We start from the raw sequence: 19427 nt of genomic DNA, 5'->3' as shown, positions 1-19427 counted from the left end.
AATGCTGCCCATGGAGGATTTGCTAGCTGTGTTTGCAAATCCAGAAGCTGTTTTTCCTGCCTTTCTGATGCCCATGGTTAAAGAGATCCTCTCCAGAGATCTCTCTGTATTGCTGCCTTGAAATTGTTTCTCTACCCAGCTCTCCACAGATGCCATATTCTCCCTCCTGGTGTGAGATGGCTCTTTTCAGAGAAGCTGTGAGTTCTACCTCTACAAGGCTGGCTCCACACCCTGATTTTTAAGCCACTGAGCCTGGCCAACCTTCCCCTGCCCTTGAGCCCTGAGCAATGGGAGCACTCCTTCTTCCTCTGCAGGAGCTGCAGGCAACTTCTGAATCCATGGAATGTGTCCCATCTGCAGTGTGTTATGGGTATGCTCTCAGCAGAGGAAGAAGCACATGTGGGTTGTGAACCCTTCTGAAGAGGAAGAAAAGGGGCTAATTAGTTGAAGGGATACAGTGCCAGGAGCCACATCTGGGGGCCAACTGGCCCTGGAAGCATGGCTCCCAGGTGCTAACCACCCAGGGAAATTGTGCAGAGCTGGTGAGGACCCAATGGGTGGGGTAATGTAGGTGTGAGGGGGCCTAGCACAGAGGGGCCCCCATCAGCAGAGTCTGGAAGAGTCCCTTCTCCCTATCCTTTGAGAGGGCTCAAGATGATGTGACTTATGCTTGTCCCTCCAGGTCACAGCCCACTTTGACCCCTCTGTCTTTAGCCCTGTGGCTTTGATCCTCAGCTGCCCAAGCACCCCATCCTGCCTGCCATAGACAGAGCAGGTAAGAAGTGTCATCAATTCAGGCTACATTTGCTCCTCTTCTCTGCAGGGTCTGATGAGCCCCTTGCTTTTGGCTGTCAGGTCTGCCTCATTCAGCTCAGTGCCCTGGCCCTAGAAAGCATGGACTTGTAGAGGTGCTGCAACTATGTCTGCCCTCAGATTCTCCTGTGGTGCCACTTCTGTTACCTAGAAGATCACATAGTGAATTAAGGGAAGTGAAGGCAGCAAAAAGCACTTTGAACTGCCTGCCTGAAGGTCATGTGCCCTGTGCTCCCTGCTGCTGAGGGCTGGGCTGTCAAACCCTGCTTTGCCAGCTTATTACCCCATCCTCACTCTGCTGCTGCTGATTTCTCTTCCCAAGTGAGGGCTTGACCTCAGAAGCAAGCAGCCCAACCATCCACACTCTGCCTGTGCAAGTTCCTGAGCAATGAGGTATTTCATGTTCAACTGCTGAGTCCCCACTGTGCCGCATGCTGAAGCCCAACCTGCACTAGGACTCCCCACACCCCCTGTCCTTCCCCTTTTCTAATGGGTTTGGTTTTGGGAATGGCCAAATATGAGTCATAGAGCACCTGCACATAACTCCTGTGCCCTTATCTCCTTGTGCCAGACAACCCTCAGGTGGGGGCATTGGGGGCCACTAGCCTCAGCTGGCCCCTGTTCTGCTGCAGCACTCCCATGGGATCAAATGGCATCAGCACATCCCTGAAAAGCTAAGGAGTGTTTGCCTGTGTGAGGCAGCAAGGAGCTCAGTGTCCAGCTCCAGGGGGTTACTGTAAACACAAAGTTAAGCTGATTTGAGAAGGGATGCCAGCTCCCTGGGCCAGGCTCCACAGCAGCCAGGGGCAGCTGCAAGAGGTGCCAGGGGGCCGCTGATGGCTCTCTTTGTACATTTCATTGCTCAGCCCCATTAGGGAGGCACAAGCTCCTGGAGCCCCACTACCGTTGGTGCCCCAAGTGCTGGCTCCTATGCACATGTTGTCCCCTGGGGATGCTGAAGTCATCTTCTTCTCTGGGGTGATCCAACACCTCTGGGAAGGAGGAATCCACTTGTGCCCCCTGTTCTGGGGTCTCCTGTTCTGGCTTTGAGCATTACCCTGGCTCTTGGCTGCTTTGTTTATGGCTTTGTTTATGGCATTGATAATTTTCTCATGTCAGGTTTAGGCACAAGCATTCTTTCCACTGCTGCATAAGAAAGTAATTAGGTGAGGATGGAAAGGACATTCTTCTTCCTCAGAACAAAGAAATAAGCCACGGCTGTTAGTGTGCATTGCTTATGACATCCACTGCCATGCAAACTCCTGCCCAAGGGACTGTCTCTGCCCTGACAGGACAGAGAGGCAAGCTGATTGCATCCCAGGAAGTGCCAAAGCACCCTCTGAAATTTCTGCCTGCCCTTCAGCTGCCAGCACCAAGGTAAAGCCTGAACGAACTCTGCCCATTATTCTGGTCACACTTGCTCACCTGTGGTTATCTCTCATCTCCCTCACTTGCCATCCCCAGCCAGGAGGAATGTGCTGAGGTCCTGCTCCACCCTAGACCAAGCATGCTTTCAGGGGGATTCATTCCCTGTGCTTTTGCTCCTTTCCCAGCTCCTTTGCATACTGGAGGATAGGCAGCAGTGCTCCTATCCCAAGAAGGAGTTGACTGTGGTCTGAGAGAGCGTAAAAGTCAAGGAGCAATGAGAAGAAGGGAGGTGGAACCACTGGTTTCAAATAAGAGAGGCTTTAGGAGCACAACTGCTGGAGGCTGGAGAGATAGAACTGGGTGAGCTGGACAAACCCCTCTGCCACAAAGCTGTTGGAAAGCAGACAGCTTGGTGAGGACCAGGGAAGGCAACACCTATAGTAGGAGGCTGAAGGGGGAGGAGCATCAGTGGGATGGGGCTGTAATGGGCTGGGGAAGCAGTGGGCACAGAAGAGGAGCCAGTAGTCCTATGTTGCAGTCACTCCACAGAACAAAAGGAACAAAATAAATCAGATAAAATCATGGACTGATATGACAATTTGCCTTTTAAACCCAGTGGCTGAACTGCAGCAGCTGGCTGAAGGAGCCCCTACCCGGCAAGCTGCTGGAAGATGTAAAAGTGCCCCTGAAGGATCACTCTGTGCACACACAGAGAATTCCTTGTGTTCTCCTGCAGACATCCAGCTGCTGTGCTCAGGGTCAGCACAGGACCCACTGCAGGCACAGAACCCAGCGAGTATCTCCTTCCTGTGAGCATCTGCAGTGCCCTAATCTGTCTCTTTGCATGTAGAGATGCAGCAAGAGGCCTTTAGTCACCTGCTAAGGTAGCAAATGTTTCTGTGGTTTGGAGTGAGCCCATCCCAAATAAAGGACAGTGCGAGGATTTGCTCATTGGCCAAGATGGCCAAGAGCAGCAGAGATCTGTAGAGATGTAGCAGAGCATGAGGTTAAGATGATGTAGGTGGCTGAAAGGGGATTTGTGCCCCTGTTCTCCCTCCTCCTATTCTTCTCAGTCTTTTTCAGCACATATAAAGAAAAACAGTCATTGAAAGTCCTCCTTCAACCTCTTCGACCTCAGGCAGAGGCAGATGGGGGGAAGGATTGACATCTCCTCTAAGCTCCTGGAATATGTCTCCTGAAAGATCTCAGGCTGAAGGACCTGGAGCTTATAGGTGGGTCCTTTTCTAGCCTGGACTTATACAAGGAAGATTATAAACTTCTGAATGGGGTTGAGAAGATCTAAGAGCTCTGGAGCCAGCGTGGGATAGCCAGCAAGGCTCTTCACATTGCCGTGCCTTTCTCCTGGTAGATGCGATCCAGAACAGCGAGAGGGCTAGCGGTGCTGATGCAGCTCCAGGAGTCCGCAGATGCGGAGGGGCAGCGGTGTATTCGGCATCCGTGTCTTCTGCTCCGTGCTCTCAAAGCCGGGGTCACTCCTCCTTTCCTGAGCGTTCCCAGCTGCGGCGGGGCCGGCGGGTCGCTGCGGGCCGGGCGTCGGGGCGGGCTGCGGGGGCTGCACGCCGACTGCCGGGCCGGCGGCGGCCGGGTCTCCCTGGCCAGGCAGGGGTTAAGGCTTCTCTGTTGTAGTTTGTTTCCCTTTGCCAAAGTGGGTGTTGCTGGAATGTCTCCTCTCCTAAGAAGGGGGGCCGAGCCGTGTCCTCTGGAGAGGGGGGATGTCAGCATCAAAAAGACACAAAGGGGGAGGTTTCCAAAAATAAAACGCTCCATCCCCTCTAGGCGCTGCCAGTGCCAGAGGCAGGCGCGAAGGTGCTCGGAGCTGCCTGCGGAGCGCGGGATCTCGCTGGCAGCCCGGAGAGCGGGGCCGGCCGCCCTTCTTCTCTTCCTCCTCCTGCGGGGGCCGCCCGGCAGCCCTCTCCCCCGCTTCAGCACTGCTCTCTGCGCCCCCGGCCCCCGTGGGCGGCAGGTCCCGTCGGAGTCCCGGAACGGGATGGGGCGGTGAACGGGGGGCGGAGAGCCGGCGGTCCCCGCTGCCCCGCGCCCGCCGGGGGATGCCAGGCGGGCTCTGAGCGCTCCGCACCGCCCGTCTGCCCTCGCCACCGGCTGGCACCATGCGGGGCGCTGCCGCCAGCCTCCTCCCGCTCACCTTCGCCGTCCTCCTGGGCTTCGCCCACTGTCGGCCGGACTCGGCGGCTAGGCTGGAGCCGGGGACCGGGGGAGCGGCGCGGCTACGGAGCCGCGGGGCTGCCCTGGGGGCGGTGGGCACGGCGAACGGCCTGTCCCCGGCGTCCCGGTCCCCTCCACCGTCACGGCCCCTCCCCGCAGCCCTCCACGTGGATCGCGGCTCCGCGGCCGCCGCGGGGAGCCCGAGCGGTGCCGACGGCCGGAGGCATCGTCCCGACCGCGGGCTGCCCACGCCCCGGGGCCAAGCGGGAGATGCCGGGCTCGGTCCCGGCGTGGGACAGAGGAGCAGGCAGGACTCCTCCCGCCAGCGGCAGGGCGGCGGGCTGAAGGCGCGAGTGGTGCCCCGGGCGAAGGAGCCAAGCGGCAGAGGGAGGATGGCGGGGTAAGTGCTGCGGCCGGGCGGATCCTGCCGGGAGCGCGTAGCGTGAGCCCCGGTGGTCCCGGCGCTGGGGAGCCCCGGACGGAGGGGCAGGGTCCCATCCCGAGCCCCATGCTGCATCTCATTTTCCATCCCACGGGCGCTCCCGGCGCTGCCACGTCCCCTGCGGGATGGGGGGCAGTGCTTCCCCGCGCCCGGTCCGGAGCGGTGGGAGCCCACTGGATGCTCGCTGTCCTGCGGCGCGTCTGTCCCGCACTTGGGGCCGCGCCGCTCGCAGCCACGCGTGGCTGCGGGTGTGTCGGTGTGCACGCAGGCGTGGCGTGTAACCCGAGTGTGCGTGGGCCGCCAGGCCGCCCTCTGCCAGTGGTGGGGTGCGTGGTTCAGGCGAGTTCGGGTGTAGTGCCCTTCTGGCAGATCGGGGCCTCGGCTGGCAGGCAACTGTGCGGCAGCGGGCAGAGTGTCCCAGCTGCCCTCTGGAGCTGCCCACGGCCCTCCTTGGAGGCACGCTGGATGGGGGATTCCCGAGGGGGATATAATATGATTTAGGCGGTGGAGAAGCTGGAGGGGCTTGCTTGGCTCTGCGGGACGGAGTCTGTCTGCTGCCGCCCTTGCTGCAGGTACCTGGCCTCTTGGCTCCTTCCTCCCATAATGGGCCCCTTGTAAGCACTCCACGCCGCAGCTTCCCATGGCTTGAGTTGGCTCAGTCGAAGGAGGCTTCCTATGACTTGCCTGGCAGGGCTGCTTCCAGCTCCAGTCTCTGGCTACAGCCCTGTGGAGGTGGAGGGGATATCATATGGCGAGGCCAGCTGCTCGGTTGTGGGGGGAGCCTGCGAGCGGCCGTCTGGTGCACGGCTGATAGACTCTTCAGCCCAGGGCCCTTTCCTCGGCAGTTCCCTCGCTGCTCCCCCGTGGCTGACACCCTTCGAGATTAGCTGCTTTGCCACTTGGGCAGGGAGTTTGACCAACCCATGTGGCACTCTGTGTGTCTGCTCTCATGTGAGCCTTGCTAGGAGGATTATGAAGGCAGGCTCTGGGTTTACAGCCCTCTGACATGGGCAGAAATCTTCTAACATCTGTCAGGGAGCTTCACTAGACCATCTCTAGGTTTTCTCTCTCCCACACTCATCTCCTTGTAAAGTTTAGAGACAGAAAAGTTTTCTGTGCCACTCTGTGTACTTTCCTTCAACAGATCCACAGATGCACCAAGTTTGCTCTGCTTCTATTATGTTTGATACATAAAGTATGACTAGCAGCTAGGCATATAGGTTCTGAGCTTACCCGGCTCATTATCTTGGCTGGTCAGCCACCCAGAGAGGGAGTTTTGGGAAGATTAAGTCTTGCTCAGTCACATTTGGACCTTTTTGGGCTCAGAAAGCTTTTACCCTTTCTGCAGTTGGGATGTTGTCAGTGTTGCTTTGAGATCATGTACCAGTTTGGTTGAATTTGAGTAATCTGATACCTAGCATGTTTGTTTTCAGACTGCAGCTGCCTCTGGTGACAACAGCTGGCCTGTGCTGCTGTCAGGAGCATGAGGGCAGCCCCAAGGTTCACACTGTGTTCAGAAGAGCGCTGAACCTTTTTGCAAGTAGCTTTAATCCCTTAATCCAGGGTGTAAACAGGGATGGTTGTCCAGCACTTACACACAGTTTACCTGTTATTATCTATATCTGAGAGTGCCACTGCCTCCAAGCTTAAAGTAAGGAAGAGCTGTGTCCTAGTGCTGTGTTTCTCATGCAGGCTCTGCTGCACTTTCTGCCTCTGCTCTGCACTGGAAGATCAAGGCTGAGGATACAGAGTTTTCTGCAATCCCCATGAACTTCAGTTCTGCAAAGTACCTGTAATGGCTTTCTGTCTGTTCTGGAGTCCAAAGCATCACTTTTGAAGCTTCTCTGTAACTTGCTATCTTCGGAGCTTAAGAGGAAGCCCAGCTGAAACAATTGTGCATAAGTAACCACATGCTCCTCATGGAAAGTTAGCTGTTGCTGCCTCCAGCCATTCTGGGAGACTCTGTCCTTCCACCTCATCCATCTTCTTACACCCCTTGCTGCACCAGACACATTTTCATCCAGGAAACTCAGGGCCCCTAAAAAACTTCTGTTTGTGATGTTTCATTTTTTTGCCAGGTGGGATATTTTCTGTTCTGCTATTTACACTGAACTCCTGTTAGTCTCTGGTATGACAACCTTCATTTTCCCTTACTCAGGTAACTTTGCAGGTACACGAAACCCTGGTACTATTTATTTATACAATTATTTTGGCTAAAATTTGCAACTCCTGCATGTGTTGCCTTTCCAGATTCCCCAGTCAGAGCTCTCTGCTGGTACCTTCAGGGGCCCTATGGAGTTCTGTGGTTGCAAAAACCCATTTATTGGCACTCTATGTTTTTCTAGATAAGTATTTTCTCACCTTGTCAGATAGGTGCATACCCAAGATTGAGTTTCTTTCCTGGGTTTTTCTTTCTTTTCTTTGGATGCCATCCTGCTCATGTCTGACCTTTTTGCAGGTGTGAGTTGTACAAACAATTTGATAAATGCATCCAACTTTAAGACTTGCAAGAGCTGGGTTTTAGTATTTTCCCCAGCAGACTTGCTGCGAGGTGACTTTTGATATCCCAGCAAACATCACAGAAAATGACTGAATTCTGACACTGAGTGAAGAAAATAATCCAGCCCTGAAAACATCACTGCTCTGCTCTGCTCAGTTTAACATCCCTATTTCTCCAGCTCCCCTGACTAGAAGGATTTTCCTCTCAAGTGTTGTGGGATTAGGGTAACCACGACACATGCCAACTATGACTGTACTTGTATGCTGGATGCATCCCTAATTTGGGCTGGCCAGTCCTGTGTGAGGACACTGTGGGCATCTCCCTCTACATCAGTGTCCCTTGGGATGTGTCCCCCCTTGTCCTGTGGCTGGGAGAGTGGGTCACAGTGATGAGGAAGGTGGGTAATGGAAGAGGAATCTGGGGAAGCCTCTACTTCTGGTACCTACTGGGATGGTTTCAAGGGGCATGTGAGGCTTCCCAGGTAGCAAGCAGAGAGTCCCAGACTCATTCTTTCTCATTCCCATTTTCTTTTTGGGCATTCTACACCCCAGCTCACATTTAATTGCTGTTGTAGACTCTATCTGTGGCTGTATAATCCTGCTTTACCCAGGCTTTGTGGCATATAGGCTCTCACTGCAATGTGTTTATAGGATTGCTCAGGAGTGGAGGTAGTTAAATGCTGGTGTGGACTTGGCAGAGGGTTTTCAGTGACTCATTGATGCCAACAGCCTTTACAGCCTTTTGCTAATGTTCTTCACTGGGTCCGACTGCAAATATTTCATACGCATTTGGATGAAGTTCACTTTCCTGCAGTAGAAAGTCAGACCTGATGATCTAATGGTCGCTCTGGCCTCCTGTGAGGATGCTGTACATGGTCTGAATGGAGTCAGCATATCTGGCAGCACAGAGTTCTCTATGAAGCTGAAAGATGATGCATAGATTGCTATTAAAATAATGGCTAAAAAACGGGTTCTACTGAATGGTTCAGAAACAGTATGTGATCGTTGCCGTAAATGCCATGATCTTACTACTGTTTTCTTGTTTTCCTTCCCCCTGGTGCCTGTTATGGTTGCTTGGTCTTGTTTAAGATAACTGCAAGATGTTGCAGGCTGTTCTCATCCTGGGTACCTCGGCATGCCTGAGTCTGATCCTGTTGGTGGCCTCTGGCTGCAGCAGCAAAGGAGAGAATGAAGGAGTGGCTTGCACCAGCTCCTTTGCTCAAGTCCAAGGTTGTGTCTGTGCATCCAGTCAGGCCTGTGAATGGTTCTTCTGGGCACAGGAAGGCTTCATGGCACTGGCTTCAGCTCTGTGGGGAGTTTCAAGGAGCTGTCTATCCCAGAAAAGGAGCAGGTCAGTGAATAGTGCCTGGGAGCTCCAGTACACCAAGCTCAACCTGCCAGGGATTATACCTGGGCATGGATGGTGCATGCTAGCCACAGAATGAAGAAAAAGCTTGGTTTGCAGTTGCTTGCTGCTGCCTGTACTTTTTGGAAACCTCACGTGGACCTGGTACTTGAGGCAGAGGCTGAGATGTGGATCCAGTGCCCCACTCTGCATTTTCCCAGAAATGCACTGAGTTGTGCCTTAGGGTTTTCTCTGGTACTGTGGCTATTTAGATGTCTGAGCTATTCAGTGCCCTTTCTCTTCAAAAAGGGGGAACTGGTGACTGGAAATGGTCTGCTTTGGTCTGTCTGCTCTGTCTGCTTTAGTCTGAGCTGGGCTGGGAACTATTTTGGAAGGTGCTAAGTGGCCCATGAGCCCTGTAGCAGCACAGCGTTACAAGCAATCAAGTCTCAGTGCCTTTGAATATTCTCAGCAATGTTTCATTTCACAGGATATGTGCTAGTTGACCTGACCCTTAGGAAGGCAAATACATTATTAACATCTTCCCTTGGTAAGGAGACAGAGATAGGAAAGATTGATCATTAGCTGAAGGCTTGTTTTGGCATCAGTGTTAGGGTTGGGATTAGGGCATCCCATGGAATGTGATCCAGCATGAGGTTCAGTGGAACTTCAGTTTGCAAGATCTATGTGACGACGTGTCTTCCCCTCTGCTTTGACTGTTGTATTTCTTTCCATTTGGGACAGCTGCTGACCCCTCCACATGCCCGTTCATCCTCTGGTCCCCCTGCAGCCCAGGCTGCTCTGGATGAGGGTGTGAGTCATGCTCCCATTCCTTTCTGCTGTGCTTCCTGTTCCAAGGAGTGGGTAAGCAGGAGAAAACCTGGATGCTAAGCTCAGGCAGCTGCTGAATGCTTCAAAATTACAATAATGGCTCTGGCTTATGTCATTGTTAGGTCTGCCAGGGGCTCGGTGTGTCACGGCACCCAGCAGGTCCTCTTGCCGGGCAGCTCTGCCCGGTGCCTTGGAAGTCCTTGTTCCCTGTGCAATGAGGGCTGACCAGAGGCTGCTCAGTGTCTGCAGGTAGCTCCTCAGGAGGCACCCCCATTGTGGTGACACCAGAACTGGAGGGACCCTGCCACTTGTTTGTTCTCCAGAAGCAGCACTGGATGGAGAGGCTGAGGGCTGGACATGCCCCACAGGGGGCTCGTGCTTGAGCCACATCTTTGCCTAAAGTGTTTGTGGTGTCATGTACAGCAGAACAAATGGATGTGGAAGCCACCACTCTCTCTCAAGCACCATCCCACAATGCTGTAAACATGTCATGCTCCTTAAATTTCATGGAGTAAATTCTGAATTCTTTGTGAGGCAGTACAAACTCCATGGTGCTCAAACAAGGCAAATGACAACAAAATGCTTGAAGTAGAACCAGAAGTGCTCAGGAATGGGTCCCCTGCAGCAAAGATCCCATAGCTATTTTCTTGCAGCTGATACTCTTGCTTACCTGTGCCTCATGCTCTGTGAGGTCCTGCTCACTGGGCTTTCATCAGGAAACAGTTGTAGTTCTTCTCTACCCTCCAGCACAACCTACATGGTGTTCCTTCCAACTGCTCATTCCAGTCTAGGAGGTCCTCCCTGCCTCCATCTGTTCCCATTCTCTCATCCAGGACCTTATGGCAGGAAGGAACATTCCCATCCAGGTATTCCTTCTGCCCCTGCCTCTGAGGACACCCCTGCCAGGCTGTCCTCCCTCCAGGAGCATCGCCCTGGTTGGTCATCATCAACACCAACTCCTTCACCTGGGGCTGGCAACTCATGTCTGGGGTTGGCAGTGACACAGAGTTGCTCTACTACTGAGACATTTGTGCTGAACCCAACAGGGGTTTCATGACTTGAGGAGTGGTCTTGTCTGCTCAGGCTTGGGCCTCGTATCTTTTTTTCCTATGACCTCTGGCTTAGTGTTGTCATTGAGAGCAGCTAGCAACATGCTCCCTCCAGCATGCCTGTGAGATATGTAGATGAAGTTTAAACATTAATCCCACAAAGAACATCATAATAGTATGATTCAAGGCCAAAACAACTTCTCTGGAGAAGGTAGCTATTTTGCCCACAAGAAATATGATTTACTGGATAAGCTGAGGTGGGAAAGGGAAAGTGCTTTGCTCACTGAAGAGACTGAATATGACTTATGAGGTGTGTTTCACCTGTGCCAAAGGAACAATGGGAGCTGTGACAGTCTAAGTAAAGCTGCTTATGTTAAGGTCCCTCTCAGGACCTTAATTATCCAAAGACCTGCTCCAGCTCAATGGTTTTCTCTTTTTACTGATCAGGACACCTTAAAAGTGTTTAAGGCCTTGTGAGCTCTTATGCAGTAAATAAAGGAATTTTTTTTTTAATTGGATGTTTCCTGAGGATGTCTTAAGGAAGAGACTCATAAGTCTCTCTCAGTTGACAGACAAAATGCTGGAAATTGGTGCTCTTGCCCAGCCAGAGCAGATATGAGTGGACGCTAGAATTACTTTGGCTTGTTCTGCTTGCAGGAAGTTACACCAAGGGAATTTAAGTGCTTTCTCTCCATAAAAATCTGCCCAGATTAATACAACATTGATCCTGAAGGACTAGTAACACTTAAATGATGTGGCTTCTCAGACCCTTACTTTTCCCACATGGGGCAGTTGTACCTCTGCAGGCAGCTTCATTTATGAACACCAGAACAATCCTTGGCATACTTGACACCCACTATCCTTGGCCCTCCTAAAACATGAACCCCACAGCTTGAGCCTTGGCATTTCTGGAGTCTCATTTCAGGCCATGTGGATGCAGGAGTCAGAAGGATGCCAGTTTAGAGCAGGATCTTCCTCTGACCCTGCTGTGTTCATGTTAAAGTCAACCCAGAAGACAAATGTTCATGTTTCTGTGGTTCCTGTAAATTCTGTCAGCAGCTCTGACTGCTTTGTCCAGCATTAGAAATAAACCATACCTTCCACTTATTTTCCAGAGGATTTCCAGAGCTTTCTGGCTATTTCTAAGTTTCTATCTTTTAACAACTGTTCTTTCTCATCTACCTTGACATGCAAAGATTACCTATTTCTAAAATCTTCCCTCCATGATGATTAATAATCTTGGAGAGCACCCTGGAACTTGTTAATCCTTCTTATTATAGACACTTAAATATGACGTGACCAGAAGAAGCGGCATTAGCTGCCTGCTTGGGCATTGCAGAACACCTCTTAGAGGCCCAGCACTGTCTATGATAGCTGTAGTTGACAGTCATCCCCACCTGATAAGAAAGCTCCCCATCCCCATAAGAAAGGAGAGGTGGGGTGAATGTCATTTATGTAAGGGCAGTCCAAAAGTAACTAAATCCTGGATTCAACATGGAAATGATTTCAGCCTCTTGGAATTAGTGTAGCTCTGTGCACATCAGGTAAACACAAATTTCATAGCACTAGAGAGTCCTCAGTGCTCTGGGTCACTGCACTAGAGACAGATCACAAATGCAGGACTGGGGTGCTTGCAAAGGGAGAGCAAGCAGGGGAGTGTCCCAGAGTGTGGCTTCTGATGTGCCATCCCTGCCAGGGCAGGGCTGAGCAATGAACAGCAACAGGCAGCACCAGTGAGGTGGAGAATGAAGTGTTGTCTTTGGCTGGAGCAGCTCAGGACATTGTCAGAGGCAAGATACTAAATCGGGCCCAATTTACACCCAGTACTATGAAGAACCATGAGATCTTTAATGATCTTTGGCTGCTGGCCTCCAATTGCTCTCAGGAGGAAAATGGTTCCTCTGAGTGCTGTGCCAGGAATCCAGCATAATGCCAGTTCGAAAGGGAGCTGCTCTCTCAGGGATCGCTCACACTGCAGCATTCACAATCCTTGGGGGTTTCTTTTCCAAACACTTAAACAACTCAGCCCTTGTCCCATTGGTTTTGATCTCAGCTGCTGCTTCATCTGGAAGGAAATATCAGATGCTTCAGGAAATAATTATGTGGGTGACTCAGAGGTGATGGCTGCAGCAAGACCTCAGCTTCCCCCTCTCCTAACCACACTGCTTTTTCTCTCTGCTTAGGCCAAATGTTTGTGGCAGACAGTGTTGCCCAGGATGGACCACAGCTCCAGGCACAAACCACTGCATCAAACGTGAGTATGACAGTCTCAGCCAGTGCAAGCCTCAGGATGCACCTCTAAAAAGTGCTTCAATACTTCTGTGACCCCACACACTCCCCAAGCACTGTTGCCAGGGCAGGAGATAAATCCTGGGGGTCTGTGGAGGCAGTACCACAGCCTTGCTCAGCTGAGAGCTCAGCTCTTCCTGTCTGCCAGCAAAGTCTGAGTACGCAGAGTAATTATGGTTTTATTTAATTATTGTTATTAGTGTCCATCCATAACAGGATCTTGTTGGGGCAGGGCATTGCAGTAGCAAATTTATGTGTGAGTTTTGAGCCTTGGGCTCTCACTTGGAGTCCTGCTTGGAGCAAAGACAGGTCTGTGAGAGTCCCAGCAGCTGGGAACCAGCAGACTGGGGCTGTGCTCATGTGGGTGAGCATTGCTGATGCTGACCAGGGAATCAGGGCTGCAAATTATCTGAGTACTAATAACAAAAGCAATTAATGCATTTGGCAGAAGAGCTGGGATAGGTGGGGCTGGAGCATGGAGTGCCTAAAATGGCAGTGATGTGTAGAGCACTCCTGCTCTACAAAACTGCCTGGCCAGGACCCTCCTGCCTACCCACAGAGGAAGTATGAAATGTTCTGCTCATCCAGGCAGCCCTGGAACAGCCCTGTGGGCTGCAGTCATTGTGGTTTCCCTGACACGGCGCTGGAAGAGAAGATGCTTGAGTAGGCACCAGTGCAATGCACACCAGAGAGAAGTGAACTGTCACCTCCATCCTCAATAGTTCTGCAGCTCTAACCCCTGGAGATACCAGCCTAGTCAGGGAGAGAGAAACAGCAATTGTTTCTTGCAGTAGCTTGTGAGAGTTTTTAGAAAGTTGTAAGAATGTGATAACTTGTTAATTTAAACAATTTACAGGTGATGTTTTTCCACCTTGCTTTTCTGTTCCTCTCAAAAACAACGTGTGAGAAAGATGTTTTTATTAACTGACCAATCAAATAAAATGTATCATATCAGTCTATTTAAGCCAAAGTTTCCTTTCCATTAAAGCCTTCTTTTCTTCCTTTTTACACTGCGTCTCTCGTCTGTTCTTGTGTCATTCTTGACACAAGGGTAACAAGCCCCTGCTGTGATCCTGTCCCTGAAAAACAAGGCTGCACCACTCAGCTCATCCGTGGGCCTTTGCCAGGGACTGCTGGCCCCGGGTACCTGCTGGTGCCAGGGAGGTGCGGGGCTGCCCCTGGCGCTCGACCAGCCGGGAGGGCAGGAGCACGGGCAGCGGGCTGGGCACAGCCAGCCCAGAGCCGGCGAGAGCATCTGCCTTTGCTTGAGCGGCAGCAGCTGCCCAGATGTGAAGCAGGGAAGGAGGCTCCGCTTTGTTTGCCGGGGATCGCACGGCGCTTTGGCCGGGCTGGGGTGATTGCATTAGCAATCGCTGTTTGGGAGCAGGGGGCCAAGGGCTGACTCACCTCCCTTCTCCCTCTCCCCCATGCCGACAGAAGCCAAACGGTAGAGAGCGTGCTGTGCTGCCAGACAGTGTCTGTAAACACAGCGCGGGGCCAGCCGTGGCAGCATCTTTCTCTCATTAGGGATTTTGGTAGGAGCAGTAGATCTGGGCTTGCAGCCACGCAGGCTGCCTAGTGATTGCTCAGGTGCTGAGCCCTTGTTCCCAAGGATTCATTAAAAGGACAGTGTCAACATGATCAGGCCTGAAGTGTCCTCCTGACCGGGGATGGTAAAGCTCAGGCAGGTCTTTGGTGGAGACTGGTGATCTGTAAACATAATTTAATTCCCAGCTACCTCCCTCCCTGAGCTTTTCTGCTGGAGTTCAAGCTGCTGGAGACATACAGCTGTTTTTAAAGCTGCCAAGGCAAGCTGGACAGCCCATCCCTGTTAAGTTTCTGCACTGTAATGCTATTTAATGTCTGTTCCCATGGTCTTTGATATGTAGCATATCAAGGAAGTCATTGAGGTAGAAATGCAGCCAGAGGGAACTTCTTAAGAGTGATGAAACATGGAAGAATGGGTATTCAGGTGTTGGATAGATACTTGGTTTTCAAGGATTTGAGCCTAGATACAGGAGAGAGGATATGACAAATTGTTGCCATAATCTATTTTCTCTCACCTACCAAGGGTGGTGGTTTCTTCCTTCATGCATACTTTTGTAGGCATTTTATTCTTTCAATATGACTTAACTCCCACCTTAGGGAAGTGTCTCTCTGTATGTTTCAGATTTGAGGAGCAAAGTTGCAGTGAGGACTTGTGGAATTTTCAGACAGTTTGTGACTGGTTAGATAAAAAGAGAAATATCTTTCCCAGGAGCAACAACACCTCCTGTGGAAGTGGAAATGAGATAAGGGGGCTCAGGAGGAAGACCTTGCCTGTTTGCAGTGGGCTTGATTTCTGCCCACACACTGCCAGGTCATCACACTGAGCTGCATACAGGGGCTGCATGCCGTGAGGCTCCAGAGGGCTTCTCACAGAAGGGGCCATTAGGGATAGTGAGCTGCATCTGTGTAGGCTTGAAGAGTTCAACCTTCTGCCTGTTTAACTTTGTTCTGGAGTGAGACTCTGGCCATTATGTTCTTAGTTTGGTGGAGAAGAAACCTGTATACACAACTAGCCAGATGCCCCGTTGCACTGCCCTCATTTTTGGGGCTGCAGTGTACACTTGTCAGCAATTTATCAGCCTTCCCAAGTTAGTTTATGAGCCTCCACTTTCATCAGCATTATTCATGATGGCTCTTTGCTGCTTCCAGAGATAGTGTCCTGGGCTGGGCTGGGAATGCAGCATGAGCTTTTTTCCTGACATGAACATATTAAAGAAACATTTTTAATCAGTGTGTCAGGAAGGACTAAATAAACTAACGTGCTTTCCAGTCTTATACAGATGGTCTTGCAGTTAAGATGGTGAATAAAGGTGCAGGGATTCCAGACTGAGTCTCTGGCTCTGCTGTGGCCTCACAGTGTGACTTCAGACAGTCCCATTAGCATCCTTAGGGCTTTTCCACTTCTGCAAAATGACATTCACATGCCTCTTCATTTGTCTTTCTTCTGAATGGTAGCTATAGGGTTTTTTGAACCCTGGCTGTTCTTCACTGAAGTTCTGTTTTCTCTCTGTTATTCCTGCGTTGCTGTTGATCTACCTCCCTGTCACTCTGCACAGATCTCACTTGTGGTAAACCATGCATCCCTTCTGGGTGTTCCCACAGTCAGAGCTATAAGTTAGAACTGAGTTTACATATGTAACGTTTTCATGAGAAAGTGGACTAAATAACCCCAGTGGTACAAGTCCTTCAGCACCTTCTCAGTTTTCCTATGGAGGCCCTAGCTGATAGACAGGTTCCCCTGCACTTTAAATGGAACTGCAGAGGAGCTGCTTACAGTGAGGATCTACATCACTCTCCTAGATAAGAGCTGAAGCAGAGCTTCAGGGACTCAGTAATCGAATGCTACCTTGCACATCATTGCTCAACCCTGGGCCAGGTGTGCCTGCAAAGCAAAGCAAGGCTGAACTTGGTGGCATTCCCTCTGAGAGGCCTGGCTGGGTGGTCAGAGTCATGCCACAGTCATGCCTGCTGTGTGACCTTGCTGGGAAAACATACCTCATGCAACAAAAACTAGACTTGATCTGTGAGGGCACTGCTAGATGTTCTTGAACAAATCACATTTTCTCTTAGTGACACTTCAGCAGTGTTCCAAGTCTTACTCTTTTATTAAGAGTTTTGAGATTACTATTTTTGTTTCCCCTAATCTCCAGCTCCTGGAACAGGTGATTACATGAGACTCCAGTGAGGAGAAATGAGTGCCTGTCACCTTAACAGAAACTGCTTATAGTACCCCAAGCTGGGGAGCAACGCCTCAAAGTAACCCCTGAGGTCAGAAAACAGAAAGCAAAGATAAAGATTTCAAATATGTATAAGTGTGTTAACCATCTTGTTTCTTCAGCTAATGTTATGGTTTTGGGACCCTGACTAGTGATTTCATACACTTGTCACTGGCAGTGCTGCCAGTGACTGATCTGCTCTCCTTATATTGCATAGCTGAACTGAGTGAAAACCAGCAAATTTTAAAGCTTTCAAGTTCTCCCTGAGTCTGTAAAGGCAACTAGGAAGGGGATTAATCCTAGAGCTGATATATTTCAGCTAGGGCAGCTCCTCATTCATCCTGCTTGAAGAGACCAAAAGATTAATCCCATTCCCTTCTTCCTCTTCTCTATGTAAACTGCCTTAGGGGTTTTTTAGAGTGCCTGTTCACTTATCACTTTCCTGCTGAAGGGTACAGTCTGAGGTGACTCTGTTGGTGGGAGAGGTTGTGAGAACTGCTGTGGTTCCAGGTCCCAGCATCGTGGCTCTGCAGTATTTCAGCATATGAAGTGGTTGTTTTCAATGGCAGGCTTCCTGGGCTGGTGGCCTTTGTTAAAAACCAGGCATTTATTGGGAGATAACAGTAGGGACTGGCAGCCTATTTAAATCACAGCTGAGTTTTGTATTATAAATTACATCAACTTCTGGAGTGCCAGACTTCCCAGAGACGCTTAATTCCTGCCTGACTGGGACCTTGTCCCTGTTCCAGAGACTGCAGTGTTGGCTGATTTATTTTACTGGGAGATTTCATCAAAACCTCTGGCTTTAACCTATACAACCTTACGTGACTTAGGGTCTCATTTTCCTTGAGATCTCCCTCCCTTCCTGAGTGTTAACATGGTAATAAATGTCACATGAAGCATTCCAGTGAGCATATCCTTAATCTAGTCAGGAAAACCTAATGGTGGGCTAGTTTGGGTTGTGGGGGCTAGACTGCTGTGAAAGGAATTCAAGTGTCTGCATAAGGACTTCTCTCACTTGCTGACAGCAGGATGATGTACGGATGGCACACGAGGGATGAGCTGTCTGTATGTTTGTGTCCAGAAGCAGTGTTTCTTGCAGGCATGCTTGTACCTCACAGGAGTGGAGAGCACAGCCGGAAGGGGAGGGACGCCCTGTAGCTGTGTGCAAAGGTGGTGAGATGCCCCTGCAGTCTCCTCCAGGGGCAGTCTTGGGAGAGGAGGTTTCACCAGAAGCAGTGGTTTCATGGGTTGAAACCCACTCACAGGGTTTCCATGTGGCTGGAGTTTAGTGTCCACTTTGTGTTGGCCAACAAGGTTTCATTACCCTTTGACCAGCTGGCACCTTCTTTCTTTGAAGGACAACACTGTTTTTCAGTGCCTTTTCAATTACCCTTGCTCAGAACAATGAGCCCAGTCCTACTGGAGCAATCTGTGGATTCCTGGCTGCCACTGCCTGGGTCATAAACCCAATTTGGCATCTATTGACTTGGGAAGTGTTAGGGACCTGTGTATAATTAATAGCACTTTCCTGCCGGGGTGCAAACTGAAGCTGATGTGCTGTAATTAGGAACACACAGGCTCAGAGGTTGATTTAGGCATAAGGTTAATGAACTGTAAGTCCCCATAGCAGTGGAGGAATTTGAGTGACTCCAAAATCAGCTCTTGAAGGAAAGCTGGAAGGGGAACAGGAGGGCAGGAAGGAAAACTGAAAGGGACAGGTCAGGGGCACCGTGCAAATCAGACCCCAAAACAGACTAAAGGTAACATGCAATCCCTTGCTTTGTGAATTAGGACCTATTCCTGCCAGAGCACTCTGGGCAATGCTGGCAGCCATGTGTTCTCTGCAGGACATGCTGCTCGTTTCTGAACTTTCTGAAATAAGCATTGCTGGAGAAGAGCTCTGCAGAGACCAGTGTGGAGTATAGAGGTGACCTTGTGTTAGGAGCCCACAGCAGGTGTAACACCAAGACTGAAGTTCACCTGCCTGTAGAGATGAGATGGGACTGTCCCAGTTGTGCTGTCCCAGCTGGGTGTCACCACCATGGGGCTGAAGTCCTGTGTCCACTAACTGCCTTTCTGTGTCTCCTCAGCTGTCTGCGACCCGCCATGCCAGAACAAGGGCTCCTGCAGCCGCCCCCAGGTCTGTACCTGTCGCTCAGGCTTCCAGGGCTTCCGCTGTGAAGAAGTTGTTCCTGAGCAGGAGTACCACCCGCCTGGTGCCGCCGCTGCCTTCCAGCCCCCCTCGAGCTCCCTCCGGAGGAGGACCAGCACAATAGGGCGGGATGCCTCCCTGCAGGGGCCTCAGGCACCCATCCCACGGCACATCCCAGCTGTGTAAGTCAAACCTGAGTCCTGGCATGGTGCTCTGCTGATGCCTCAGGCAAATAACACCTTGGTCAGTTGGGCCACAGTACCTGCTTCAGGAGACCAGGCAACTTAGCCCTTGGTGAAAACTCCTCCATACCCTGTGGCAGATGACATAAGGTCCTGCTGTCCCTCCAAAGGACTTGGTTTGTTTCCAGCACTTTGTCACAGTCCTCTGGCATACACAGGAATGAGACGGCTAATGATGAGCCCATGAGGAAGGAGAGCTGTGAAGGTCATCAGTTTGCCCTTGTGCTGTTGGTGAATAGCCTTCATGGTAGCAGTAGGGTGGACAGAGGTGTGGTGGGTAAATCTCTTTCCCGAGAGGATATGTTTAGAGCAATGTATCCAGGTAGTACCCACAGAAGAGTACATACATCTGAAGTGTGCTTGTAAGTGCTGGTATTAGCAAAATAATGACAATCAGAGATGTCTCCTGACAGACTCGAAATTATTGAGCCATTTGTTCTATATTT

General features: G+C 51.0%; 1 protein-coding gene across 7 annotated transcripts in view; it reads left to right on the top strand.

Annotated features, from left to right (window-relative positions):
- Window positions 1-3991: 3991 nt before the first annotated feature.
- Window positions 3992-19427, top strand: part of LTBP2 (latent transforming growth factor beta binding protein 2) — a 71420-nt gene continuing 55984 nt past the window's right edge. For 3 of the 7 annotated variants that reach the window (XM_077784029.2, XM_085580547.1, XM_085580546.1), the window contains exons 1-3: window positions 3993-4765; window positions 12715-12785; window positions 18678-18921. In XM_077784029.2, coding sequence (XP_077640155.1) covers window positions 4311-4765; window positions 12715-12785; window positions 18678-18921 — 770 coding nt within the window. In that variant the 5' untranslated portion in view covers window positions 3993-4310. Of the gene's footprint in view, window positions 4766-6499; window positions 6886-12714; window positions 12786-18677; window positions 18922-19427 lie in introns of all 7 variants that reach the window. The other 4 variants (XM_085580548.1, XM_085580550.1, XM_085580545.1 and 1 more) reach the window with 4 other exon arrangements.

This window comes from Lonchura striata, chromosome 5, assembly GCF_050655825.1.
Source record: "Lonchura striata isolate lonStrDom1 chromosome 5, ASM5065582v1, whole genome shotgun sequence".
Lineage (NCBI taxonomy): Eukaryota > Metazoa > Chordata > Aves > Passeriformes > Estrildidae > Lonchura > Lonchura striata.
This window is presented reverse-complemented; position numbering and strand designations above follow the sequence as displayed.